The 23,395-nt window shown below is 47.7% G+C and overlaps 2 protein-coding genes across 5 annotated transcripts in view; one reads left to right on the plus strand and one right to left on the minus strand.

Annotated features, from left to right (window-relative positions):
- The window catches only part of TASOR2 (transcription activation suppressor family member 2), a 61,226-nt gene extending 59,508 nt beyond the window's left edge, over window positions 1–1,718 (minus strand). For 2 of the 3 annotated variants that reach the window (XM_083572458.1, XM_083572455.1), the window contains exon 1: window positions 623–1,718. The gene's annotated coding sequence lies outside the window, so the exon portion shown is untranslated. The remainder of the gene's footprint in view (window positions 1–622) is intronic. The other variant, XM_083572456.1, reaches the window with a different exon arrangement.
- Window positions 1,719–6,920: 5,202 nt separating this feature from the next.
- On the plus strand, window positions 6,921–20,395 carry ASB13 (ankyrin repeat and SOCS box containing 13). 2 transcript variants are annotated; one of them, XM_083573143.1, is made up of 6 exons: window positions 6,921–7,106; window positions 12,283–12,470; window positions 14,034–14,184; window positions 14,858–14,994; window positions 17,053–17,329; window positions 18,448–18,756. In XM_083573143.1, exons 1-6 carry the CDS (start codon window positions 7,064–7,066, stop codon window positions 18,573–18,575), a joined length of 924 nt encoding a protein of 307 aa, XP_083429269.1. In that variant the 5' UTR covers window positions 6,921–7,063; the 3' UTR covers window positions 18,576–18,756. The 2 variants fall into 2 exon arrangements, with proteins under 2 accessions (XP_083429269.1, XP_083429270.1); XM_083573144.1 differs by having other exon boundaries at window positions 6,925–7,106; window positions 14,858–14,992; window positions 17,138–17,329; window positions 18,448–20,395.
- Window positions 20,396–23,395: the final 3,000 nt, after the last annotated feature.

Here is a 23,395-nt window from a genome sequence, read left to right on the forward strand (position 1 = left end):
TGTGGCGCAACCAAGGAAATCCGGATTCAGTGATCCGGATCCTTTAGAAGGCCCCACGCTGCCAGCTCCGGATCTTTTTGTCTAAACGGCGCTTTCAAGGAAGGGAAACGATAAAAACCCCACCGCGATTGCACGCTGGAAGATCCCCACAAGAGGCAGAAGAGCTCCTGCGCAGCTCCCATCCGTTCCAACGCCGGATATTGCGCCGGAGCGCTTTCCACGCCAGCGTGGGAGCCTCGCTTTTCGCTTTCACTCCGCGGGTGAAAGCGCCGATCGCAGGGAGCTTTTTGCCATTTCCGCGCGCAGGAGCTCTTCCCCAATCCTGGGTTCCAATCCTGCCTTCCGATCCACGCTTCTCTTTCACCTCCCACGGCGGGAAGGGGGGGGAGAGGCTTGCGCAAGAACGCTTCCCCGGCTGGCTCATCTTTCATTTTTGCGCCTTTTAAAAGGGTCCCCGCAACCCACGCGAAGAAGGCGCATTGCTGGAGATAGGATCGCGCGCAACTGACCCGAGAGGGAACCGTAAAGGGCGATTGTTTCGGAGCAAATCACAACGAGAGAGAGATAAAGACATCCCCGCATCGCCCGACACGCGTCGTCCCGCTTGCGCATCCTCACTCACCCGCAACAGGTGTCAAAATCCTTTGGCTGTTGCTCCGAGGATCTCCCATGGTCAACGAGCGAGCAGGATCCGGCCCCTCTCCTTCCTTTCCCCCCTTTTCGGATTCTTGCTCGTTTACACCTCCGCGATCACTTTCACCCTTCTTTCCTTTCCGCTAAAGCGCCGGGCCTTCCGTGCATTCCTTCACGTGAGAACGGAGCAAACCCGCGTCAACGACCCCCTTTCCCTTTGCGGGCGTCGCTTTGCATCATCATCATCATCATTATGATTAAAAAGGGAGGCAGACGGGGGTGTCCTCCAGCGCGATCTGCTTTCCCAAAAAGGATCCCCGACGATTTATTCGGGATGCGTAAATTGCAAGACGGGAGATGCAAGTCTCGATCCCCAACCGCAGGCCGCGCACTTTGCAGGGGGGGAAATGACAGCCAGAAAGTAACTTGCAAAAAATAATAATAATAATAATATATGGAATAGCAGCTGCGCTCTTTTCCCGTCTGGGCGTTTGGAAACGCCAGTTGCAAAAGCGCACGATCGCGCGTAAAGATGGCCTCGCCGCCGCCTCCTCCTATTGTCTTAAGACGCGCGGGGGGAGCCCGATCTGCAAAGCCCCCCTTGGAAAAAGAAGGAAAAAGCGCTTTCGTGGAAGAAAAAGAGAAACATGTCCGACTCCAGGCTCCTGGAGGGGAGGTGGGAGGCTGGAGCAGCTCATCCGCCGACCCCAGGAAGTGAAAAAAATCCCCGTTTTGCAAGCAAGGGAAGGGAAGGGAGGGGAGGAAGGTGGCGAGGGAGGGAGACAGAAAGAAAGTGAAAACTGACCCGGAAAGAGTCGGATGCCTCCAGCAGGCTTTGAACTTCCTGCTTGCTTTGCATATCCTCCCCGCGCCACTCCACACGCGTCAAATCTTTGCAAAAAATAAAAATAAAAAATGCAAGGAAAGCAAAGCAAAGCAAGCGCCGCTCGGGAAAAGTGGGGACTAGCGCCTTGCAGAGCCCCGATTGCAAGGAGAAATGAAAAAGGAAAAGTGCAAGCAAAGCAAGCATCGCTCGGGAAAACGGGGGACTAGCTTTGCTTTTCCTCCCCACGCCGCGCCACGCGCGTCAAATCTTTGCAAAAAATAAATATAAGAAATGCAAGAAAAGCAATGCAAGCAAGCGCCGCTCGGGAAAAGTGGGGACTAGCTCTACCTCTCTTTTAAATCAGAACCGGTGAAGGTCCTGTGTGAGTGTCTGGAAGCGGTTGGAGGATGGATGGTGGCTAACAGATTGAGGTTGAATCCTGACAAGACAGAAGTACTGTTTTGGGGGGACCGGGGGTAGGCGGGTGTGGAGGACTCCCTGGTCCTGAATGGGGTAACTGTGCCCCTGAAGGACCAGGTGCGCAGCCTGGGAGTCATTCTGGACTCACAGCTGTCCATGGAGGCACAGGTCAGTTCTGTGTCCAGGGCAGCTGTCTACCAGCTCCATCTGGTATGCAGGATGAGCCCCTATTTGCCCGCGGACTGTCTGGCCAGAGTGGTGCATGCTCTGGTTATCTCCTGCTTGGACTACTGCAATGCGCTCTACGTGGGGCTACCTTTGAAGGTGACCCGGAAACAGCAATTAATCCAGAATGCGGCGGCTAGACTGGTGACTGGGAGCGGCCACCGAGACCACATAACACCGGTCTTGAAAGACCTACATTGGCTCCCAGTACGTTTCCAAGCACAATTCAAAGTGTTGGTGCTGACCTTGAAAGCCCTAAACGGCCTCTGTCCAGTATATCTGAAGGAGCGTCTCCACCCCCATCGTCCAGCCCGGACACTGAGGTCCAGCGCCAAGGGCCTTCTGGCAGTTCCCTCCCTGCGAGAAGTGAGGTTACAGGGAACCAGACAGAGGGCCTTCTCAGTAGTGGCTCCCACCCTGTGGAACGCCCTCCCGTCAGATGTCAGGGAAATAAGCAGCTATCCTATCTTTAAAAGACATCTGAAGGCAGCCCTGCTTAGGGAAGTTTTTAATATTTAATGCTGTATTGTTTTTAACATTTGATTGGAAGCCGCCCAGAGTGGCTGGGGAAACTCAGCCAGATGGGCGGGGTATAAATAATAAATTATTATTATTATTATTATTATTATTATTATTATTATTATTATTATTATTTTATTACTAGCGCCTTGCAGAGCCCCGGTTGCAAGGAGAAATTAAAAAAAAAATGCAAGCAAGCAAGCAAAGCAAAGCATCGTTCGGGGAAACTGGGGACTAGCGCCTTGCAGAGCCCCGATTTGCAAGGAGGAGAAAGGTCGCTTTGCAACCGGAATTGGCGGCGGTTGGCTTTTAAGCGTACACCAAAATATTGGAGGAAATTTCAGGATTACTTGAATAAATATTCTAATATAACTAATTAGAAATCACCTGAAAGTACCAAATAGGCCTAGGAATAAATTAGGACTTGATTGTAAGTAAATTAGATGGAGAATAGTAAGAAATGAGAATAATATAGTTAATTGCTGGAATTAACTCTAGCTAAGAATGTTTTTGGAGAGCTGTTGCATGCAGATATAATGAAATTCAGAAGGGAGGGATCCGAGGAAGTCAATTAACAATGTAAAAGAAATTGGGTTTTTAAGATTACATCTTGTTTTTGTTTTTCTTGTTTAATACTGTATTGTGTTTTCTTTTGTGTGTTTTTCATTTTCTTTATGTTATAATTGTGGAAAAATTAATAAAAAAAATGGGGGGGGGGGCGGAATAAGTGCACGCCAGAATAATAAAAATCGAGAGAAATTGGGAGACTGAAAAAGAAACCCAGTGTCCTCAGGCTTCGCCAAACCTGGTGGCCTCCATCAAATGATGATTTGATGAGAGTTGCAGGGCGAAACAGCTGGTGGGCACCAGGTTGGCAAAGAAGGCTGCACTGCAAGGACCAAATCCGGTGACGCAGATCTGCCTCCTGTTAATATTTTTAGCCTTTTCCCTAAAGTGATGCTGAAAGAGTCCTAAGGTTCCTATCACAGGTGGTCAAGGTGTATGTAAGCAAGCAGCTGAAACTATAATAAAATCTTTAGAATATATAAATGGCAGTTATATACACACTCACATGTAAATGGAATATTACATATATAGCCTGTCATTCATATATTTCAAAAAATAATCTCCCAAGTAGTTCGCAACATCCTAAAAAGTCACAAATGCGCAATAAGAACCCCACATTTTAGAGGAGCATAGGAAAATTAGGTAAGGTGTCTTCTTAAAGCAACAGTGGAAAGTTTAAACAGAGGGGTCAGCAAACTTTTGCAGCAGGGGGCCGGTCCGCTGTCCCTCAGACCTTGTGGGGGCCGGACTATATTTGGGGGGGGGGATGAACGAATTCCTATGCCCCACAAATAACCCAGAGGTGCACTTTAAATAAAAGCACACACACACATTCTACTCATGTACAAACACCAAGCAGGCCCCACCAGTAACCCAGAGATACATTTTAAATAAAAGCACACATTCTACTCATGTTAAAACACGCTGATTCCCAGACCGTCTGTGGGCCGGATTGAGAAGGCGATTGGGCCAGATCCGGGCCTTAGCTTGCCTACTCATGAGCAAGGGTAACAACAACCGGCCGATCCAAAAACGCAGCAGAGAAGACATGCAGCATTGCCTCCCAAATTTGCAATCGTGTATTTCTTTGGGACCTGCCACCCCACATCTCTGCCAAAGTAAGAATAATTATACTAACCCACCATACAAGGTTGTTATAATCCACACCCACCCCAAAATCAACAAAATGGGATTGTTAAAACTGAATCACATTTACGGGGTGCCCCAGTTCTCAAGTTAACTCTTGCTACCACTATCCATCCCTGCCCCATGCGATAGAGGGATAATATCCCTAAATTGGATATTTACCTGGTTGTCATAAAATGCACTTTTGACATGCTCTCCCCCCACACCCACCTTGGAACTGGATCCACAGGCTGGATGACATTGCAGGCTTAGAGTCAATTTCCTTTGGGTCTCCAAGTGATTCTAAGGTATCATTTTTTTTTACAGACCTCATTAGCACTTCCTTAATGGCTTTTAGGGGCTGCACCTGGTTTGGTTAACTGGCTCACATGCAGCCCAAAAGAACTGCACCAATAAACAGCAGCCTGTTTGGAAATAGATGGTTTATTTGTTACAGGTGTCTTTATAATAGCAGCCTCTCTCTCTCACACACACACACACACACAAAAATGTCTACATTTGAACATTATTCGGCTACTAATCCACTTTCCTTATGCAGTGGTACCTTGGTTCTCAAATTCCTTAGTTCCCAAACGCCGGAAACCCAGAAATAAGCGTTCCGGAAGCCGAACATCTGATGCGGCTGTCGGCTATTGTTTCTGGGGCGCCTGCACCAATCAGAAGCTCTGGTTTTCGAACATTTCAGAAGTCAAACGGACTTTCGGAACAGATTAAGTTTGGCGCTTTTGTTTTTGCTATTTATTTTGCGTTTCTGTTTTTGAGGCTTTTTCGGTTCATTTGTTTTTGTGACCGTGTGGAACCCAGTTCAGCTGCTGACTGATTGATTGTGTGACTGTGGAAATACTAGAATCATAGAATTAAGAGAGTTAGAAGGGGCCATAAGAGCCATTTAATCTGACCTCCCCCAAGCAGGAATCTTTCACCCAACATGGGGTTCAAACTCACCACCCTGGGATTGACTCATGCTCTACACACACACACACACACACACATTCCTTAATTCTTTTTTGCGTTTAACAATGCAAATGTTTGAAAGACAGAGAAACGAACGACAGCTTGCCTGTTGGATCTAATTAATCACAGCATTGCATTTACTGTATATGCATTTATTGCATTTACTGTATCGCTCTTCCTTTTTTAATTATTATTAGAAATTCAATTAATGATTGTATAATAGTGCAAATTCTTTTTTTGTACGTTTTTTCTTTTTTTTTACTTAATCTTTTTTTTATCTTTATGTATAAATATATATATATTTGTATTTTAATTCAATAAAGATGATGATGATGATGATTGATTAAAATTTGTATGCCGCCCTTCATCGGAAGATCCCAGTTCAGAGCATAGCTGTCCACTTTTCCCTTTTCTTGTGAGGAATCCTATTTGGAATAAGGGAATTTCCCTTTTAAAAAACGGGAAACGTTGACAGTTATGGTTCAGAGAAGAATCTTCCTTCTTCAGTTGTGGACCCTAGGATGTCAACAGCCAAAGAGAGATCACGATATTCTGAATTCATTGCACCAAACATTATTATCGGGATATATCGTTCCCGCAGAAAGTGAGGAGGAATTAAAGAACCTTTTAATGAGGGTGAAAGAGGAGAACGCAAAGTATGATCTGAAGCTCAACATCAAAAAAACAAAGATCATGGCCACTGGGCCCATCACCTCCTGGCAAATAGAAGGGGAAGAAATGGAGGCAGTGAGAGATTTTACTTTCTTGGGCTCCATGATCACTGCAGATGGTGACAGCAGTCATGAAATTAAAAGACGCCTGCTTCTTGGGAGAAAGGCGATGGCAAACCTAGACAGCATCTTAAGAAGCAGAGACATCACCTTGCCAACAAAGGTCCGTATAGTTAAAGCTATGGTTTTCCCAGTAGTGATGTATGGAAGTGAGAGCTGGACCATAAAGAAGGCCGATCGCCGAAGAATGGATGCTCTTGAATTCTGGTGCTGGAGGAGACTCTTGAGAGTCCCATGGACTGTAAGATCAAACCTCTCCATTCTGAAGGAAATCAGCCCTGAGTGCTCACTGGAAGGACAGATCGTGAAGCTGAGGCTCCAAGACTTTGGCCACCTCATGAGAAGACTCCATGGAAAAGACCCTGATGTTGGGAAAGATGGAGGGCACAAGGAGAAGGGGACGACAGAGGACGAGATGGATAGTGTACGCGAAGTTACCAGCATGAGTTTGACCAAACTGCGGGAGGCAGTGGAAGACAGGAGTGCCTGGCGTGCTCTGGTCCAGGGGGGCACGAAGAGTCGGACATGACTAAACGACTAAACAACAACAACATCGTTCCTGCCATGTATCCATGCAGCAAAACGTGCACGTTGGAAAGCAGAGCAATGCATTTGGGGAAGAAATAAAAAAATGCGTATAAGAAACAAAGAAAAAAGAGGAAAAATCGGATTATGCGACCAGAGGAAGCCACAGCCTGCCCAGAGCCGCGGGCGCGCGCTTGCAAAATCCCATTTCCCTCCCTGCAGTATTACATAAGGAGCGGCGTCCCGGGAGCTGCGCGCGGAACTACAACTCCCAGCATCCTTTGCGACACCTCTCCCGGCTGACGTTGGATCCCCTCCCCCCTGTCGCTGGAGCTCCATCATAAACAACAGAAAAGAGGGACCCAGAAGTGCCGGGGAGCTCCTCCTCCTCCCGCCTCCCTCCTCCTCCTCCTCCTTTCTGGGTGCTGCTGGGAGTTGTAGTTTGGGCTGAGCAACTATGGAGAGGACCATGGCTAGCAACTCGGTGCTGGGCGAGATTGGTGAGTGGGAGTTGGGAAGGGGGGTGGGGGACGGAAGGAGGAAGGGGTGGGGGGCTGGAAATGTTGGGAGGGAGGGGGCATGTTTTGGGGGAGCCTGGATGGAGAGGGGAGAAGCTGGTCCCCCCCATCCCCTCTCCATCAGAAGCAGCTGGGTACCACCGGGACTTTGCCTTCTCATGTTGCTAACCCTTTGCAAGCTGGGCACATAGCTGTCAACTTACAGATTTGAAAATAAGGGACCAGCAGCCAAAATAAGGGATTTTAGTCAACCAGTTAAAAGGGACCAGATAATTTTGGAGAGCAGCGCCGGTTTTTAGCCCTTCGTTTCCAGAGGTTGCTGCTCAAGACACCAGCCGATGAAACACTGCAATTAAAGAACTACAGCAGCAACCACTTTTCGCGCAAAACGAAGTCCAAGCTACGAAGATGCTGCTGCAGTTCTGTATCTTTTCTCTCGTGCTCCATCTGCAGCTCTCAATTCCATCAGGCGGGGCTGGAGGAGGGGGGGGGGAATAGCGCCCGAAGTAAACCCGCAGATCAGACCATCTATGCTAGTCTACCACTCCAAATCTATGGGAGAAGCGCTTGCGGTCCTTCCCTTGTAGCCCTTGGAACACCTGCCCGCGCCTCCGCCTCCTCCTCTTCCTCCTCTCTCTGAACTGCTTTCTCTATGGTTGCCCTCGCTCTCCTCTCAAGGCTCCTCAGCAATTCATAGACCATGCCAGGCTGCCCATCTCATCCGGGTCCTTTGGCAGCGCAGCCACAGTACGGCCTAGCAGGAGCGGCGGCAATGGGCAGAGGGGAGGCCCCAGGCAGGGACGCTCAGTTCGGCGGCCGCGAGGAGGATGGCGGCGGAAGGGCCCGAGGCTCCCACCAGTCCCAGCGGGGAGGGGTTCCCGGGGGCCGAGGCTGGTGAGAGGAAGCCGGGGTGGGGGCCGACCGGGCAGCCAAGCAACCCAGTTGGAGCCTCCCTCCTCCCTGGCCGGCAGGGAGGGAGGGAGAGGAGCTGCTTCCTTTGAAACCCGGGAAATTTAAGGGACATCCATCAATAAGGGACAGCAGCGGGACACGGCACTGGGATAAGGGACTTTCCCGCCAAATAAGGGACGGTTGACAGCTATGGGTGGGCAGCTGCATCAAGCCTGAACTGTCTGGATGCGCAACTTGGGTGATTTGATTGATGGCTTGAGTTTGCTCATATCGTCTGCCTCTTTCCCACAGGGGGCTGCGCCCAAGGCGGCTTAACAGCAAACATCACAATTCAGAGCCTTAGAAATACATAATATGTGAAATAAGGTAAAGGTAAAGGGACCCCTGACCATTAGGTCCAGTCGTGGCCGATGAATTTAAAATTCATCTCTGGGTTATTTGTGGGGCATAGGAGTTCATTCTTTCCCCCCCCAAAAATATAGTTCAGCCCCCCACAAGGTCTGAGGGACAGTGGACTGGCCCCCTGTTGAAAAAAGTTTAGGTGCTATTTTTTTAAAAAAATGAGCTTGCTATTTTTATTACTATTAATTCATTTCATTTCTTTATATTTTAAAGGCGGGGGGGGGGGAATCTCAGAGCGGTTTGCAACACAGCAAATCATCAAATAAAACAATCCGGAATAAAACAAACTTCGAGGGGAATATTTCAGATCCTTCTCTAAGCGACCTTTTGCTTCACCATATTTTTGGCCTACTTAATTTATAAAGCTGCCCCATAGCAGAAGATACTCTAGGAAGTCAGGGTGGTGGTGTGGTTCAAGTGTTGGGTTAGGTTCCTGAAATTCATTCGGATTGCGCAGGTAAAATGTAACGGATAGATTTTGACAGGATGTGTTGCTAGTGTGTGAAAACAGGCAAGGTCCACGGATCCCCAGGCATTGCACCTCCAGATGGTGGAGAATTCAGGCACCATCCTGTCACCTGGGTATCCCCACTTGGTCACAAGTGGCCAATCAAAAAGTCAAGGGACCCCTGACAGTTAGGTCCAGTCGTGGACGACTCTGGGGTTGCGGCGCTCATCTCGCTTTATTGGCCAAGGGAGCTGGCGTACAGCTTCCGGGTCATGTGGCCAGCATGACTAAGCCACTTCTGGCGAACCAGAGCAGCGCACGGAAATGCCGTTTACCTTCCTGCCAGAGTGGTACCTATTTATCTACTTGCACTTTGACATGCTTTCAAACTGCTAGGTTGGTTTAACCCACAGCGCCACCCGCGTCCAATATGTGAAATAATAAATAATTTTATTTATACCCTCCCCTCCCCGCCAGAGCCAGGCTCAGGGCGGCTAACTACAGTAAAAGTACAGTAAAAACATAAGGGGGGTGGGGAAACCAATTTAAAATCTGGGTTAAAATGCAATTTAAAATGCAGCCAAATTTTAAAAGTAGCCCATAGATCAAAACCGTAAGGGGAGGGGAAACATAAGGGTCAGACCGAGTCCAAACCAAAGGCCAGGCGTAACAGCTCTGTCTTGCAGGCCCTGCGGAAAGATGTCAAATCCCGCAAGGCCCTGGTATCTTGTGACAGAGCGTTCCACCAAGTCGGGGCCAGTACTGATAAGGCCCTGGCCCTAGTTGAGACCACCTTGCGACTTGGGACCTCCAAAATGTTGTCATTTGTGGACCTTAAGCTCCTCCGCGGGGCATACCAGACACGTGGAACTCGCCAGTAAATTTAAAAGATGGCAAAAAGCAACGATTCGGGAAACGTAGAAGAAATTCAGTATCACACACACATACACACACACAAAAAATTTCTTAAGTCCACAATTCAAAGCAATACAGGAGCTAACCGGCAGTCAAATTTCTGTGACTGGTTTTGCTGCACTCCGAGGAGCCTGGCTTAAATACAGCTCCGAAGGGACGCCTGTGTTTGCAGCCCAGTTGTCACTGAACCGGTGAATTAGCTGAGATTTCATTTCTCACCGGCTTAGATCCAATGAGTTAAATATTTTCCCATCTGACCATTGAAACAAGCTTATGAGATGTTAGGTGTCCCACAAGCAGAGAAATCTATGCCCAACAACTGTTACTAAGTTCCGGACTCAGTTTCTAAGAAGCTACAATGGAAAACCTTAGTTGCTTAAAGTAACACAAGCATAGATCTAGGTGAAGGGTATTCAAGAAATCAAACAGTCCTTGATTTTTAAGCTCCGGAAGCCAGTGATGGGGGACAGGAAGGAATAGAAATATGTCTGCGTGTGTATGTACATATGTTTGTATACATATTTTTCTGTGTGTGCAATTTATTTTCCTATTTAATAGACATATGCTGTCCTTTGGTCAATACTGTCAGCTGTTGTTGGGAAGAGCTGTCCAGCTCTGCAGAAATCGTTGGGGCTTCTAATAATTCATTTCGTTCCTGTATTTATATTTTCAAGGAAAACCGTCAAAGTGGTTCGCAGCCCACGACCCAGAATAAAACATTGCAGAAGAAAGTCAGGTATAAAGTCTGCCTTCGAAACAATGTACCGTATTTTTTGCTCTATAAGACTCACTTTTTCCCTCCCAAAAAGTAAGGGGAAATGTTTGTGCGTCTTATGGAGCGAATGCAGGCTGCGCAGCTATCCCAGAAGCCAGAACAGCAAGAGGGATTGCTGCTTTCACTGCGCAGCGATCCCTCTTGCTGTTCTGGCTTCTGAGATTCAGAATATTTTTTTCCTTGTTTTCCTCCAAAAAATAGGTGCGTCTTGTGGTCTGGTGCGTCTTATAGAGCGAAAAATACGGTAATTGACAGGGGAGTCACAGGTTAAAGATTTCAAAACGTTTTCAAAGGTAGTCAGGCTGCAGAAGGGGCATTTAACGCAGCAAAAATCACCCCCGAAAATTGCCTTGAAAGAAAACGTCACTAAAGGAAGCCAAATATAAAATGCACAAGAGAAGAAAATAGTATCGTAAGCACTTGAGCGAATTAAGCCTATTGAGCATAGCGGAGCTTAAGGGTAAAGGGACCCCTGACCATTAGGTCCAGTCGCGGACGACTCTGGGGTTGCGGCGCTCATCTCGCTTTACTGGCCGAGGGAGCCGGCGTACAGCTTCCGGGTCATGTGGCCAGCATGACTAAGCTGCTTCTGTCGAACCAGAGCAGTGCACAGAAACGCCGTTTACCTTCCCGCCGGAGCGGTACCTATTTATCTACTTGCACTTTTGACATGCTTTTGAACTGCTAGGTTGGCAGGAGCAGGGACCGAGCAATGGGAGCTCACCCTGTCACGGGGATTCGAACCGCCGACCTTCTGATCAGCAAGTCCTAGGCTCTGTGGTTTAACTCACAGTGCCACCTGCATCCCTACTTCTGAGTAAACGTGCATAGGTCCGGTTGCTCAAGTGCTTAACTTGGGTGGGATCGAGGCCTGGGTTTCTCCCATGCCAGATAGACGACCAAAGCTGGGAAACATTAAATTTCCCTGGCTAACTTTCTCATGCCCTTTGCCCTTCCTGGAGTTAAGGGCACCGCAAGAATCCTCATGGAGTGAGTCCAATGGGTGCTGTTAGGGTCAAAGATTCGTATGCTGCATCCTTAAATCACACTTCACTTCTAGGCAAAATCTAGAGGAATCCGTTGTTAATCATTTACTGATTTTTTGCTTTTTTGCGTGTTAAACATTAGTTTTGCAATAGCACGTTATATATAACTTGCCCAATAGCTCCAGTGTAAACCTGTTTATTTGGGGTCACTGACACAGGAAGGAATCTCCTTTTAAGCCTACTGGCAATATGCCCAAGTGTTAAGTGGTCATTATTTTAACACATTTTCAAGAGTTTTCCTACAATTCCTTTTTAAAAAACATTTCCGCCATGTATCAACGTCCATATATGAGAAATTAAGAAATATCCTAAATCATCATTTACATACCCGCCAACAATTCTCCATTGAAAATCGGGAACACCCTATTCAATAATAATAATAATAATAATAATAATAATAATAATAATAATAATAATAATTTTATTTATACCCTGCCTACCTGACTGGGTTGCCCGAGTCACTCTAAGCCCGCCTCCTGTCTTGTCAGGATACAACCTCAATCTGTTAGCTGCCATCCATCCTCCAGCCGCCTCCAGACACTCACACAGGACCTTCACTGCCTGTAATATGCCATCTATACATCATTTTCATCATATTCTCTTTCAAAGCATTACAGGCTGTAAATTTTATTCTTTCTTTCCACAACCTTGCCTTTGCAGGGTTTTGGGTGGACAGGACGCCAGTTCACGAGGCGGCCAGGAGAGGGGAAATCCTCCAGCTGCAGGAGCTCATTGCCAACGGCGCCTGTGTCAACCTGGTCACGTATGATTCCATCACGCCGTTGCACGAAGCCAGCTTGCGTGGACAGACACAGTGTGTGCAAATGCTCCTAGCTGCGGGAGCCCAGGTTTGTAGCTCAGAGAACCCCACCAGATGCTTTCATTACCCAGTGGGACGCGGGTGGCGCTGTGGGTTAAACCAAAGAGCCTAGGACTTGCTGATCAGAAGGTCGGCGGTTCGAATCCCTGCGACGCGGTGAGCTCCCGTTGCTCGGTCCCTGCTCCTGCCAACCTAGCAGTTCGAAAGCACGTCAAAGTGCAAGTAGATAAATAGGTACCGCTCTGGCGGGAAGGTAAACAGCGTTTCCGTGCGCTGCTCTGATTCGCCAGAAGCGGCTTAGTCATGCTGGCCACATGACCCGGAAGCTGTACGCCGGCTCCCTCGGCCGATAAAGTGAGATGAGCACCACAACCCCAGAGTCGGTCACGACTGGACCTAATGGTCAGGGGTCTCTTTACCTTTTTTACCTTGGTTCTCAAACTTAATCCGTTCCGGGAGTCTGTTCCAAAACCAAAGCATTCCAAAACCAAGGCCCTCTTTCCCATAGAAAGTCATGGAAAGCGGATTAATCCATTCCAGACTTTTAATAAACAACCCCTAAAGCAGCAATATAACACAAATTTTACTATCTAACGAGACCATTGATCCATAAAATGAAAGCAATAATCCATGTGCCGTACTATAAAATAAATAAGACAGCATTGTAGATGATAAAAATTAAAATTATTATTTTTTCTTACCTGCACTGATGATAGCCATTGTTTGGATGGGAGGCCTGTATCCATTTCCGCAGTCACACGATCGATCAATCAATCAATCAATCGGTAGCTGAACTGGGTTCCACACAGTCACAAAAACAAATTCACCAAAAAAGCCTCAAAAACAATGCAAAATAAATAGCAAAAACAAAAGCGCCAATCTTAATCCGTTCCAGAAGTCCGTTTGACTTCTGAAATGTTCGAAAACCTTACTTCCAGGTTTTCGGTGTTTGAGAACCAAGGTGTTTGAGAACCAAAGTACCACTGTACACCTTTGGGCATCAGGCAAAAATGGGGGGTTATTGGGTTATATTTGTTCTTATTTTTTATTATTAGCTTTTCATATTGTAATTTTATATTGTGAACCATCCTGGGAACTATGGATGTAGGGCAATATAATTTTTTAAAATCATCATCATCATAATACAGTGGTACCTCTAGTTGCGAACAGGATCCGTTCCGGAGGTCCGTTCGCAACATGAAAAGAGCGCAACCTGCAGCGGTGCATCTGCACATGCACAGGTTGCGATTCGCCGCTTCTGCGCATGAGCGTGATGTCATTTTGCGCTTCTGCGCATGCGTGAGTGGCGAAACCCGGAAGTAACCCTTTCCGGTACTTCCGTTTCGCCATGGGACGTAACCTGAAAGAACGTAACATGAAGTGAACCTAACATGAGGTATGACTGTACTGTATTGGCCTGAATATCCAATTTTTTAAAAAAATAAATCATTGATTTTTATCCACCCTGGTTGTGGGTTCGAGCCTCGCATTGGGCCAAAAAGATTCCTGCGTCGCAGGGGGTTGGGCTAGATGACCGCTGGGGTTCCCCTTCCAACTCGACCATTCTGTGATTTTTGCTACAATCTCACAGGTGGACGCCCGGAACATAGACGGCAGCACCCCTCTGTGCGATGCCTGCGCCTCTGGGAGCATCGACTGCGTGAAAGTGTTGCTCTCGCATGGGGCCAAAGTTAACCCTCCGCTCTACACGGCCTCCCCGCTCCACGAGGCCTGCATGAACGGTAAGCAGGCCTGGATGGAGTGTATTAACTTATGTTCTGTGTGTGTGGTTTGGGAGCTGCACGGTCAGGGAAAAAACAATGCTGTCCAGGGTTGTAAAGACTGCGGAGAGAATAATTGGGTGCACTCTTCCCACCTTGGATCAAATCTACGCTTCCAGGTGCCATAAGAAAGCGGCAGAGATAGCGCAGGATAGTGCGCACCCCGGAAACAATCTCGTTCAGCTTCCGCCTTCTGGAAGAAGGTCCAGGGTTATAAAGACTAGGACTAGCCGCCTGAGAAACAGTTTCTATCCAAATGCGATTTTGGTTTTAAACGCAGTGTAAGGACGTGGGTGGCGCCGTGGGTTAAACCACAGAGCCTAGGGCTTGCTGATCGGAAGGTCGGCGGTTCGAATCCCTGCGACGGGGTGAGCTCTTGTTGCTCGGTCCCTGCTCCTGCCCACCTAGCAGTTCGAAAGCATGTCAAAGTGCAAGTAGATAAATAGGTACCACTCCAGCGGGAAGGTAAACGGCGTTTCCGTGCACTGCTTTGGTTCGCCAGAAGGGGCTTAGTCATGCTGGCCACATGACCCGGAAGCTGTGTGTGGACTAGACTTCTATGATTCTCCACCTTGTTTCTGACAACCTTCGAAGTTCTCCGTTGAGTTGCCGTCCTCTGTTCTTTTCTTTAAAGGCAGCGCTGAGTGCGTGCGTCTCCTTATTGATGTCGGTGCCAACCTGGAAGCTCACGATTGTCACTTCGGGACCCCTTTGCACGTGGCGTGCGCTAGAGAGCATCTGGACTGCGTGAAGATACTGCTCAACGCAGGTGTGTGTGGGGGGGAAGTGGGCCAGCCCCCACTTCGCCATTCTTTTCGCTTGTTTTTTTAAAATCATTTTCATTAGTTTTCGAATAAGAACATCTAATTAATCTATCCAATCATAATAATCCAATTAAAATAAAAAAAACTAAAATTAAAAAAGACCAAATTATCATTATTAATTTTTTGGAGCTCCCCACAGTCTGGACCTCTGAAGCATATCTCCACATCTCAGTTCTGCCTCTCGTTGTTTCCATATTTTCCACATCTTGATTTTAACGCTTTCACTTTGCCATTCTTTTTATTTTTTATTTTTTATTGGTTTTCCAAATTTCTTACAAACATAAACAACCAAAAAGAAAAAAACATTACTATATAAAAAACAAACATACAAACATTTATCCTATTATAATATTTTTATTACCATTGTTAAATGACTTCCTTGAATCCCTCTAGCTGTGTTTCCATATACTGTATTTTTTGCTCTATAAGACTCACTTTTTCCTTCCTAAAAAGTAAGGGGAAATGTGTGTGCGTCTTATGGAGCAAATGCAGGCTGCACAGCTATCCCAGAACAGCAAGAGGGATTGCTGCTTTCACTGCGCAGAGATCCCTCTTGCTGTTCTGGCTTCTGAGATTCAGAATATTTTTTTTCTTGTTTTCCTCCTCCAAAAACTAGGTGCGTCTTGTGGTCTGGTACGTCTTATAGAGCGAAAAGTACGGTAACTCATTGTAGCAGTTTTCCAATACTAATTTCCAATCAATTTAACATCTTTCTTTCTTATCCTATTCACTTGTATCCATGGTATTATCAAATTTAAAACATTTAACTCCTAAGCCAATATGGTACTCACAAATGACTCTACTTATGTTACCCTAGAATATTTTGCTAAATAGTCCTTAAATTTCTTCCATTCTTATTGGTAGTCCTCCTTCTCCTGTTCGCGGATTCTACCGGTTAGGTAGGACAGTTCCGGAAAATCCATCATCTTCCTTTGCCATTCCTCCACTGCTGGTATTTCTTGTAATTCACTTCGCCATTCTTTTTGGCCTGTTTTACAATCCAAAGCTTGTGCCCCTTTTTGTGCTGTAGACCAGAGTTTCCCAAACTTGGGTCTCCAGCTTTTTTGGGACTACAACTCCCATCACCCCTGACCACTGGCCCTACAATCTTAGGGATGATGGGAGTTGTAGTCCACAAACAGCTGGAGAAACAAGTTTGCGAAACCCTGCGGTAGACTATTATTTGCTTAGGGGTGCTGTTGGGGTCAGCCGAGGTCAGTGATGGTGGGAGTTCCCCACCCTAGACCAAAAAACCACCCCCATTTCTATGTACCACCCTGTATTGCCACGTTTCTGTCGCCAAATTGGTGAGCTGCGATATTGCTGCTGCTGGAACTGCCACCATCGGTTCCCCAGCAGATAGTCTTAATTTTGTCACTGACCGGAGTGATTTCCCTGTCTGTTTCAAGCCACACATCTCCCGTTTCTGACAAGAATCAGGCTACCATATTTTTCGCTCCATAAGATGCACCTGACCATAAGACGCACCTAGTTTTTAGAGGAGGAAAACAAGAAAAAAAATTCTGAACGAAACAGTGGATGTATGATTTTTGTGGTTCATGCTGTGGCCACAGACATGCCCCACAAATAACCCAGAGGTGCATTTTAAATAAAAGGAAACATTCTACTCATGTAAAAACACCAGACAGGCACCACAAATAACCCAGAGGTGCATTTTAAATAAAAGGAAACATTCTACTCATGTAAAAACACCAGACAGGCCCCACAAATAACCCAGAGGTGCATTTTAAATAAAAGCACACATTCTAATTGTGTAAAAAGACGCTGGTTCCTGGACCATCCGCCGCTGGATTTAGAAGGTGATTGGGCCAGATCCGGCCCCCGGGTCTTAGTTTGCCTACCCATGCTTTAGGCCAGCGGTTCTCAACCTGTGGGTCCCCAGATGTTGTTGGACTACAACTCCCATCATCCCTGGCTAGCAAGGCCAGAGCTCAGGGGTGATGGGAGTTGTAGTCCAACAACATCTGGGGACCCGCAGGTTGAGAACTGCTGCTTTAGGCAAAGGTTTGAGTTCCGCGCAGAGGCAGCGAGCAACTCTTCCTCCAACCTGACCGCTTTGTCGTCGCCAGGGGCCAACGTCAACGCGGCCAAGCTGCACGAGACGGCCCTCCACCACGCTGCCAAGGTGAAGAACGCCGATCTGGTGGAGATGCTGGTGGAGTTCGGGGGGAACGTTTACGCCAGGGACAACCGGGGGAAGAAGCCTTCCGACTACACCTGGAGGAGCAGCCAGGCCGCCAAGTGCTTTGAGCACTTCGAAAGTGAGTGGGGTCTTGTCGCTGCCTCCTGCTGGCGGGTTGCGGCACCTTTGTCATCTTGCATTGACGATGCCTTCCTAGGTTGTGTGCCCCATGTGGCTGTTTCTTGAAGACACATTGCTAATACAGTCATAAGGGACGTGGGTGGCGCTGTGGGTTAAACCACAGAGCCTAGGACTTGCTGATCAGAAGGTCGGCGGTTCGAATCACTGCAACGGGGTGAGCTCCCGTTGCTCGGTCCCTGCTCCTGCCAACCTAGCAGTTCGAAAGCACGTCATAGTGCAAGTAGATAAATAGGTACCACTCCAGCGGGAAGGTAAACGGCGTTTCCATGCACTGCTTTGGTTCGCCAGAAGCAGCTTAGTCCTGCTGGCCACATGACCCGGAAGCTGTACGCCGGCTCCCTCGGCCAATAAAGCGAGATGAGCGCCACAACCCCAGAGTCGGCCACAACCGGACCTAATGGTCAGGGGTCCTTTAATATAGTCATACCTCAGGTTACAGCCGCTTCAGGTTGCGTTTTTTTCAGGTTACCCGGAAGTACCAGAATGGGTTACTTCTGGTTTTTGGTGGTTGCGCATGCGCAGAAGCACTAACTCGCTCTTTGCTCATATGCAGAAACGCCAAATCACAACCTGCATGTGCACAGATGTGGCGCTGTGGGCTGCGGACGCTGTGGGTTGCGATCATGCCTCCCGCACGGATCACGTTCACAACCCGATGCGTCCACTGTATATCTGAATTTTGTGTTGCAGTTCTCCAGCCAAACAACTTTTACAAAATATGCATGCGTTCGGTGTGCGGGGGGGGGGGGAGTGCATAAAAAGTACAAAAAAGGAGGAATTGCTTGCAGGAGTCTATGCATTAGTCAAAGCTGCAGTCGAAAATGTGTTTCTTGGGAGAGATTTGCACTAAAATGCGGAATGATTTCTGTCAGGTTTATTTCTGCTTTAAAAAAATCGCAAATTGCTGCAGAAATTTGGAGAGTGGAATTTAAGAGTGGAGGAACTAGAAACGGAGATGACTCAGTATTGACCGATCTTTTCCGTCCTTATTCGTCCCAATGGGTTTGTAGAGCTCTGACGTGACGATTGAGATTTCTTCCCTCATTCCCACTCCAGAAACGCCTCTGAGTTTGTCCCAGCTCTGCCGACTCAGCCTGAGACGCGCCGTTGGTCAGCCAGCCTTGGAGAAGATCGCCCAGCTCCACATCCCCGCCAGATTGATCAAATTCCTTTCCTACCAGTGATGAACGGCACAGAGGAGCCGCTGGAGGACAGCGCTGAGTCAGTCTCGCGCTAGGAAACTCTGGCGGCCCTGCTAATCTCAGACAAAAAACCGAAAGAAAATGGCTTTAACGGGTGTAAATACTATTTATGAGACTTCCGTAGTTTAAAGTCTGACGCGTTGTCCGGCTGTTCCCCTAACAATGGTTTGTGTTGAGTTGCTTTTTTTCCCCTGAGCACGCAAGATATTTTGCACAATTATCACAAGGCTCCAACTGCGGGTGCGAGCGGAGGGGCTGCTGTCCTTGCTTCACGATGGGTGCGAATTTTGAAGCAGAGTTCATTTTCGTGGGTCAGAAACGCGGATCGTTGGGACCCTTGAGACGTTGATGGACTCTCAAATCCCAGCGTCAAGGATGCTGTGGAGGGAAGGCTCTCCTGACACCATCATTACGAATAATAATAATAATAATAATAATAATAATAATAATAATAATAATAATAAATTTATTTGCACCCTGCCCATCTGTCTGGGTTTCCCCAGCCACTCTGGGTGGCTTCCAACAAAGATTAAAAATACATTAAAATGCCACACATTAAAAACTTTCCTGAACAGGGCTGCCTTCAGATGTCTTCTAAATGTCAGGTAGTTCTTTATTTCCTTGACATCTGACGGGAAGGCATTCCACAGGGCGGGTGCCACCACCGAGAAGGCCCTCTGCCTGGTTCCCTGTAACCTCACTTCTCACGGCGAGGGAACCGCCAGAAGGCCCTCGGAGCTGGACCTCAGCGTCCGAGCTGAACAATGGGAGTGGAGATGCTCCTTCAGGTATACTGGGCCCAGGACGTTTAGGGCTTCAAGGTCAGCATCAACACTTTGAAATGTGCTCGGAAATGTACTGGGAGCCAATGTAGGTCTTTCAAGAATGGTGTTATATGGTCTCGGCGGCCGCTCCCAGTCACCAGTCTAGCTGCCACATTCTGGATTAGTTGTAGTTTCCGGGTCACCTTCAAAGGTAGCCCCACATAGAGCGCATGCAGTAGTAACATCCCTTCTGATATCTGAAGATGGCCATCGTATCTCTTCCCAGTTTCCTCTTTTCCAGGCCAAACATACCCAACTCCCTTGACCATTCCTCATCAGGCTCAGTTTTCAGACCCTTGATCATCTTGGTCACTTTCCCCTCTGCACACCTTCCAGCTTGTCGATATCCTTCTTAAACTAAGGTGCCCAGAACTGGACACAGTATTCCAGGCAGGGTTGGATCAAGGCAGATTTATTTGGTACTCTGAATTCCCTTGATCTGCACACTGACTTTTGTTTTCTTTCATTCTGGCTTTAATGTATGCATCCACATGTTTACCTGTTGCGAGTTGCTTTGAGTTACCTTGGTAAAAAACAAAAAGCGACCGATAAATTTAATAAATAATAGTTTGCAAAAATGACAAAACATTAGAACCAAGTACAACAACCGGGTAAAAACCTAGAAACACAACTGTGCAGATTAAATATAGGTCAGACAGATCCCGCACCGCCACAAAAACTTGAAACTTTTCCAAAAGCCCAGGTTTAAAAAGGAGGTGTGTAATGATGGAGCCAGGCGAGACCTCCCTGGGGAGAGCATTTCACAAACGGGGAGCCACCACAGAAAAGGCCCTGTATTATTGTTGCGTGGTGGCTGCTGGTCTAAGACTTTTCCCCTGAAGATGGGCGTCTTTCAGAGACAACCCAGTCGTAGGAGACAAGGAGTATATCCTTTGGTGACTACCTCTTCAATGGATTCTGTGGAATGCCCTCCGTCTTAACGAGGCACAAATAAACCTCAATTCTTCTAATAATGCAGCTGGCGTCTCAGGTTTATGTTCGCAATGTCCCTCCTCGTGTGGACGTTTTACTTGGTCTGACCTGAATCTATACATTGAGCCGAGAGTGGGGAACCGTCACTCAGCCTGAGGGCCGGGTTCGTTTCTGGGCCATCTTCTGAGGGCCACACGCCAATCGTAGGCAGGTGGGACTCGAGGTAAAAGTGGGTGGGGCAATGGATGTACCGTATTTTTCCGTGTATAAGACGAGGTTTCCCCCCCTTAAAAATAACGTTAAAAATTAGGTGGCTTCTTATACACGGATTCATCTCCCCCCATTTTCTTAAATCTGAGTCCCCCAAAATAGGGGGCGCCTTATACATGGGGGGGGGGCGTCTTATAGATGGAAAAATACGGTATATTTTGCCTTTGGAACAATAGCTTAGTATCTACACACACCCTTCTTACCTGCGGGAGGTGCTGGGATTATCTGTCCCTTCCCAACTCTTGTGATTGGGAGCATAGCTGTCAACTTTTCCCTTTTCTTGCGAGGAATCCTATTCGGAATAAGGGAATTTCCCTTTAAAAAAGGGAAACGTTGACAGCTATGATCGGCAGAGATGCCTTGGACTCCAGGGCTGCTTTGCTATGTGGGGAACAGTGCCTCTTGGAATGACCATACTGTAATATCTGGGCTCCCTTCCATGCAGACTGAAGGTGAATAAATCATTTCTTAAAACTACCACAGTCTCTGCTCCGTCTTCAGTTCTCCCAAAGGAGCACAAAACCGGAGTGAGTGTCTGGAACCCCCCTGGAATCTTGCAATCGCTCAGCAGAGAGTTGGGATGGTGCCCGAGTTATGCAACATTGGTGTCAGAAGTGGGATTTGCCTTTCCTTGAGAGAAGGCCTAGGAGCAATGGGAGCCTGAAGCCAAAATTGGAGGGAGGAGGACCGAGAACCATAGCTGTCAACATTTTCCTTTTTTTAAGGGAAGTTCCCTTATTCCGAATAGGATTCCTCGCAAGAAAAGGGAAAAGTTGACAGCTATGCCGAGAACCCTTGAGCTGGAGAGAAGATTATTGTAACTCGCTCTACGTGGGGCTGCCCTTGAGACTGACCCAGAAACTCCAGCGGGTGCAGAATGCTGCAGCGAGGCTCCTCACGGGGTCTCTGCCATGGGAGCATATTCACCCAGTGCTTTTCAAACTGCACTGGCTCCCGGTAGAGTACAGGGTCAGATTTAAGGTGCTGCTTTTGACCTTTAAAGCCCTATACGGCCTACGACCCTCGTACCTACGGGACCACCTCTCCTGGTATGCCCCACGGAGGACCTTACGGTCTTCAAATAAAAACATTTTGGAGGTCCCAGGTCACAAGGTGGTTAGATTGGTCTCAACTAGGGCCAGGGCCTTTTCAGTACTGGCCCCGACTTAGTGGAGCACTGTCCCAAGAGACTAGGGCCCTGCGGGACTTGACATCTTTCCGCAGGGCCTCCAAGACAGAGCTGTTCCGCCAGGCCTTTGGCCAAAGCGCAGTCTGACCCCCTCCTTCGGTAATCCTCATAGAACTCTAGCCCAATGGTTGCCATTAATTTGACTCTGAATTGATTTTAGAATGAATTGATTTTAGAATGTATTTCAATTAATTGATTGTGATTTTATGTAAACGGTGTTATTTTTACTGTTGTTAGCCGCTCTGAGCCTGGCTTCGTCTGGGGAGGGCGGGATATAAATAAAAAAATATTATTATTATTATTATTAAGGAAAGAAAAAGGCAAGAAGAAGAAGAAGAAGAATTTGGATTTGATATCCCGCCTTTCACTCCCTTTAAGGAGTCTCAAAGCGACTAACATTCTCCTGTCCCTTCCTCCCCTACAACAAACACTCTGTGGGGTGAGTGGGGCTGAGAGACTTCAAAGAAGTGGAACTAGCCCAAGATCACCCAGCAGCTGCATGTGGAGGAGCGGGGAAGCGAACCCAGTTCCCCAGATTACGAGACTACCGCTCTTAACCACTACACCACACTGGCACCTCACGGCATAATCATGGAGGTAGAAAAAACCACAAGGGTCATTTAGTCTGTTGTTGTTGTTTAGTCGTGTCTGACTCTTCATGACCCCCTGGACCAGAGCACGCCAGGCACTCCTGTCTTCCACTGCCTCCCGCAGTTGGGTCAAACTCATGCTGGTCGCTTCGAGAACAGTGTCCAGCCATCTCGTCCTCTGTCATCCCCTTCTCCTTGTGCCCTCAATCTTCCCCAACATCAGGGTCTTTTCCAGGGAGTCTTCTCTTCTCATGAGGTGGCCAAAGTCTTGGAGCCTCAGCTTCAGGATTTGTCCTTCCAGTGAGCACTCAGGGCTGATTTCCTTAAGAATGGATCGGTTTGATCTTCTTGCAGTCCATGGGACTCTCAAGAGTCTCCTCCAGCACCAGAATTCAAAAGCATCCATTCTTCGGCGATCAGCCTTCTTTATGGTCCAGCTCTCACTTCCATACATCACTACTGGGAAAACCAGAGCTTAACCCCCGGCAATGCAGGAATCTTTTGCCCAACCTGGGGCTCAAACCCCCAACCCTGAGAGAACGAGTCTTGTGCTCTCCCAGCTGAGCTATCTCGGTTGGATCAAGACTCGGTTGGATCAGACATCACCAGATGCAGCTTTGGGGCTGACCCGTCTCTTCTTACAGACCCTACACTGCTAACAATTCCTCCTGATTCTGCATTTTGCCGGTTCCTGCCTGAACAATTTGTTGACTTTGGCCCACAAGGAGGAAGGGAAACTGGATCACGGTTTGCGGCTTCGTTCCAAAGTCGCCACCGTGGTCCAAAGACAACACGGTGGCTGGGTGCTGTGCGCCTCAGTGGAAATCTCCATAAAAACGGAGAGGGGCGAAGCGTTTGGTTCCACAGCTCACATTTAACGGGGAAGGGCAAAAGAGGTGTTTTTGCTCCTGCGTTATCTGCAGTCCGGATGTGTAGCCCAGGCTGATCTCCCCCAGTCCACGTACCCCAGGCATCCTGCAAAGAGGAAGACAGGGA

This window comes from Podarcis filfolensis (genome assembly GCF_964270895.1).
Source record: "Podarcis filfolensis genome assembly, chromosome: 10".
Taxonomy (NCBI): Eukaryota; Metazoa; Chordata; class Lepidosauria; order Squamata; family Lacertidae; genus Podarcis; species Podarcis filfolensis.

What these genes read in the sequence shown, in the direction of transcription:
- ASB13 (XM_083573143.1), top strand. Translation starts at nt 7,064, where the DNA reads ATGGAGAGGACCATGGCTAGCAACTCGGTGCTGGGCGAGATTG. An exon ending in TCCTAGCTGCGGGAGCCCAG is followed by an intron (nt 12,471 to 14,033) that starts GTTTGTAGCTCA and finishes ACAATCTCACAG; the next exon opens with GTGGACGCCCGGAACATAGA. An exon ending in AGATACTGCTCAACGCAGGT is followed by an intron (nt 14,995 to 17,052) that starts GTGTGTGGGGGG and finishes CCGCAGGTTGAG; the next exon opens with AACTGCTGCTTTAGGCAAAG.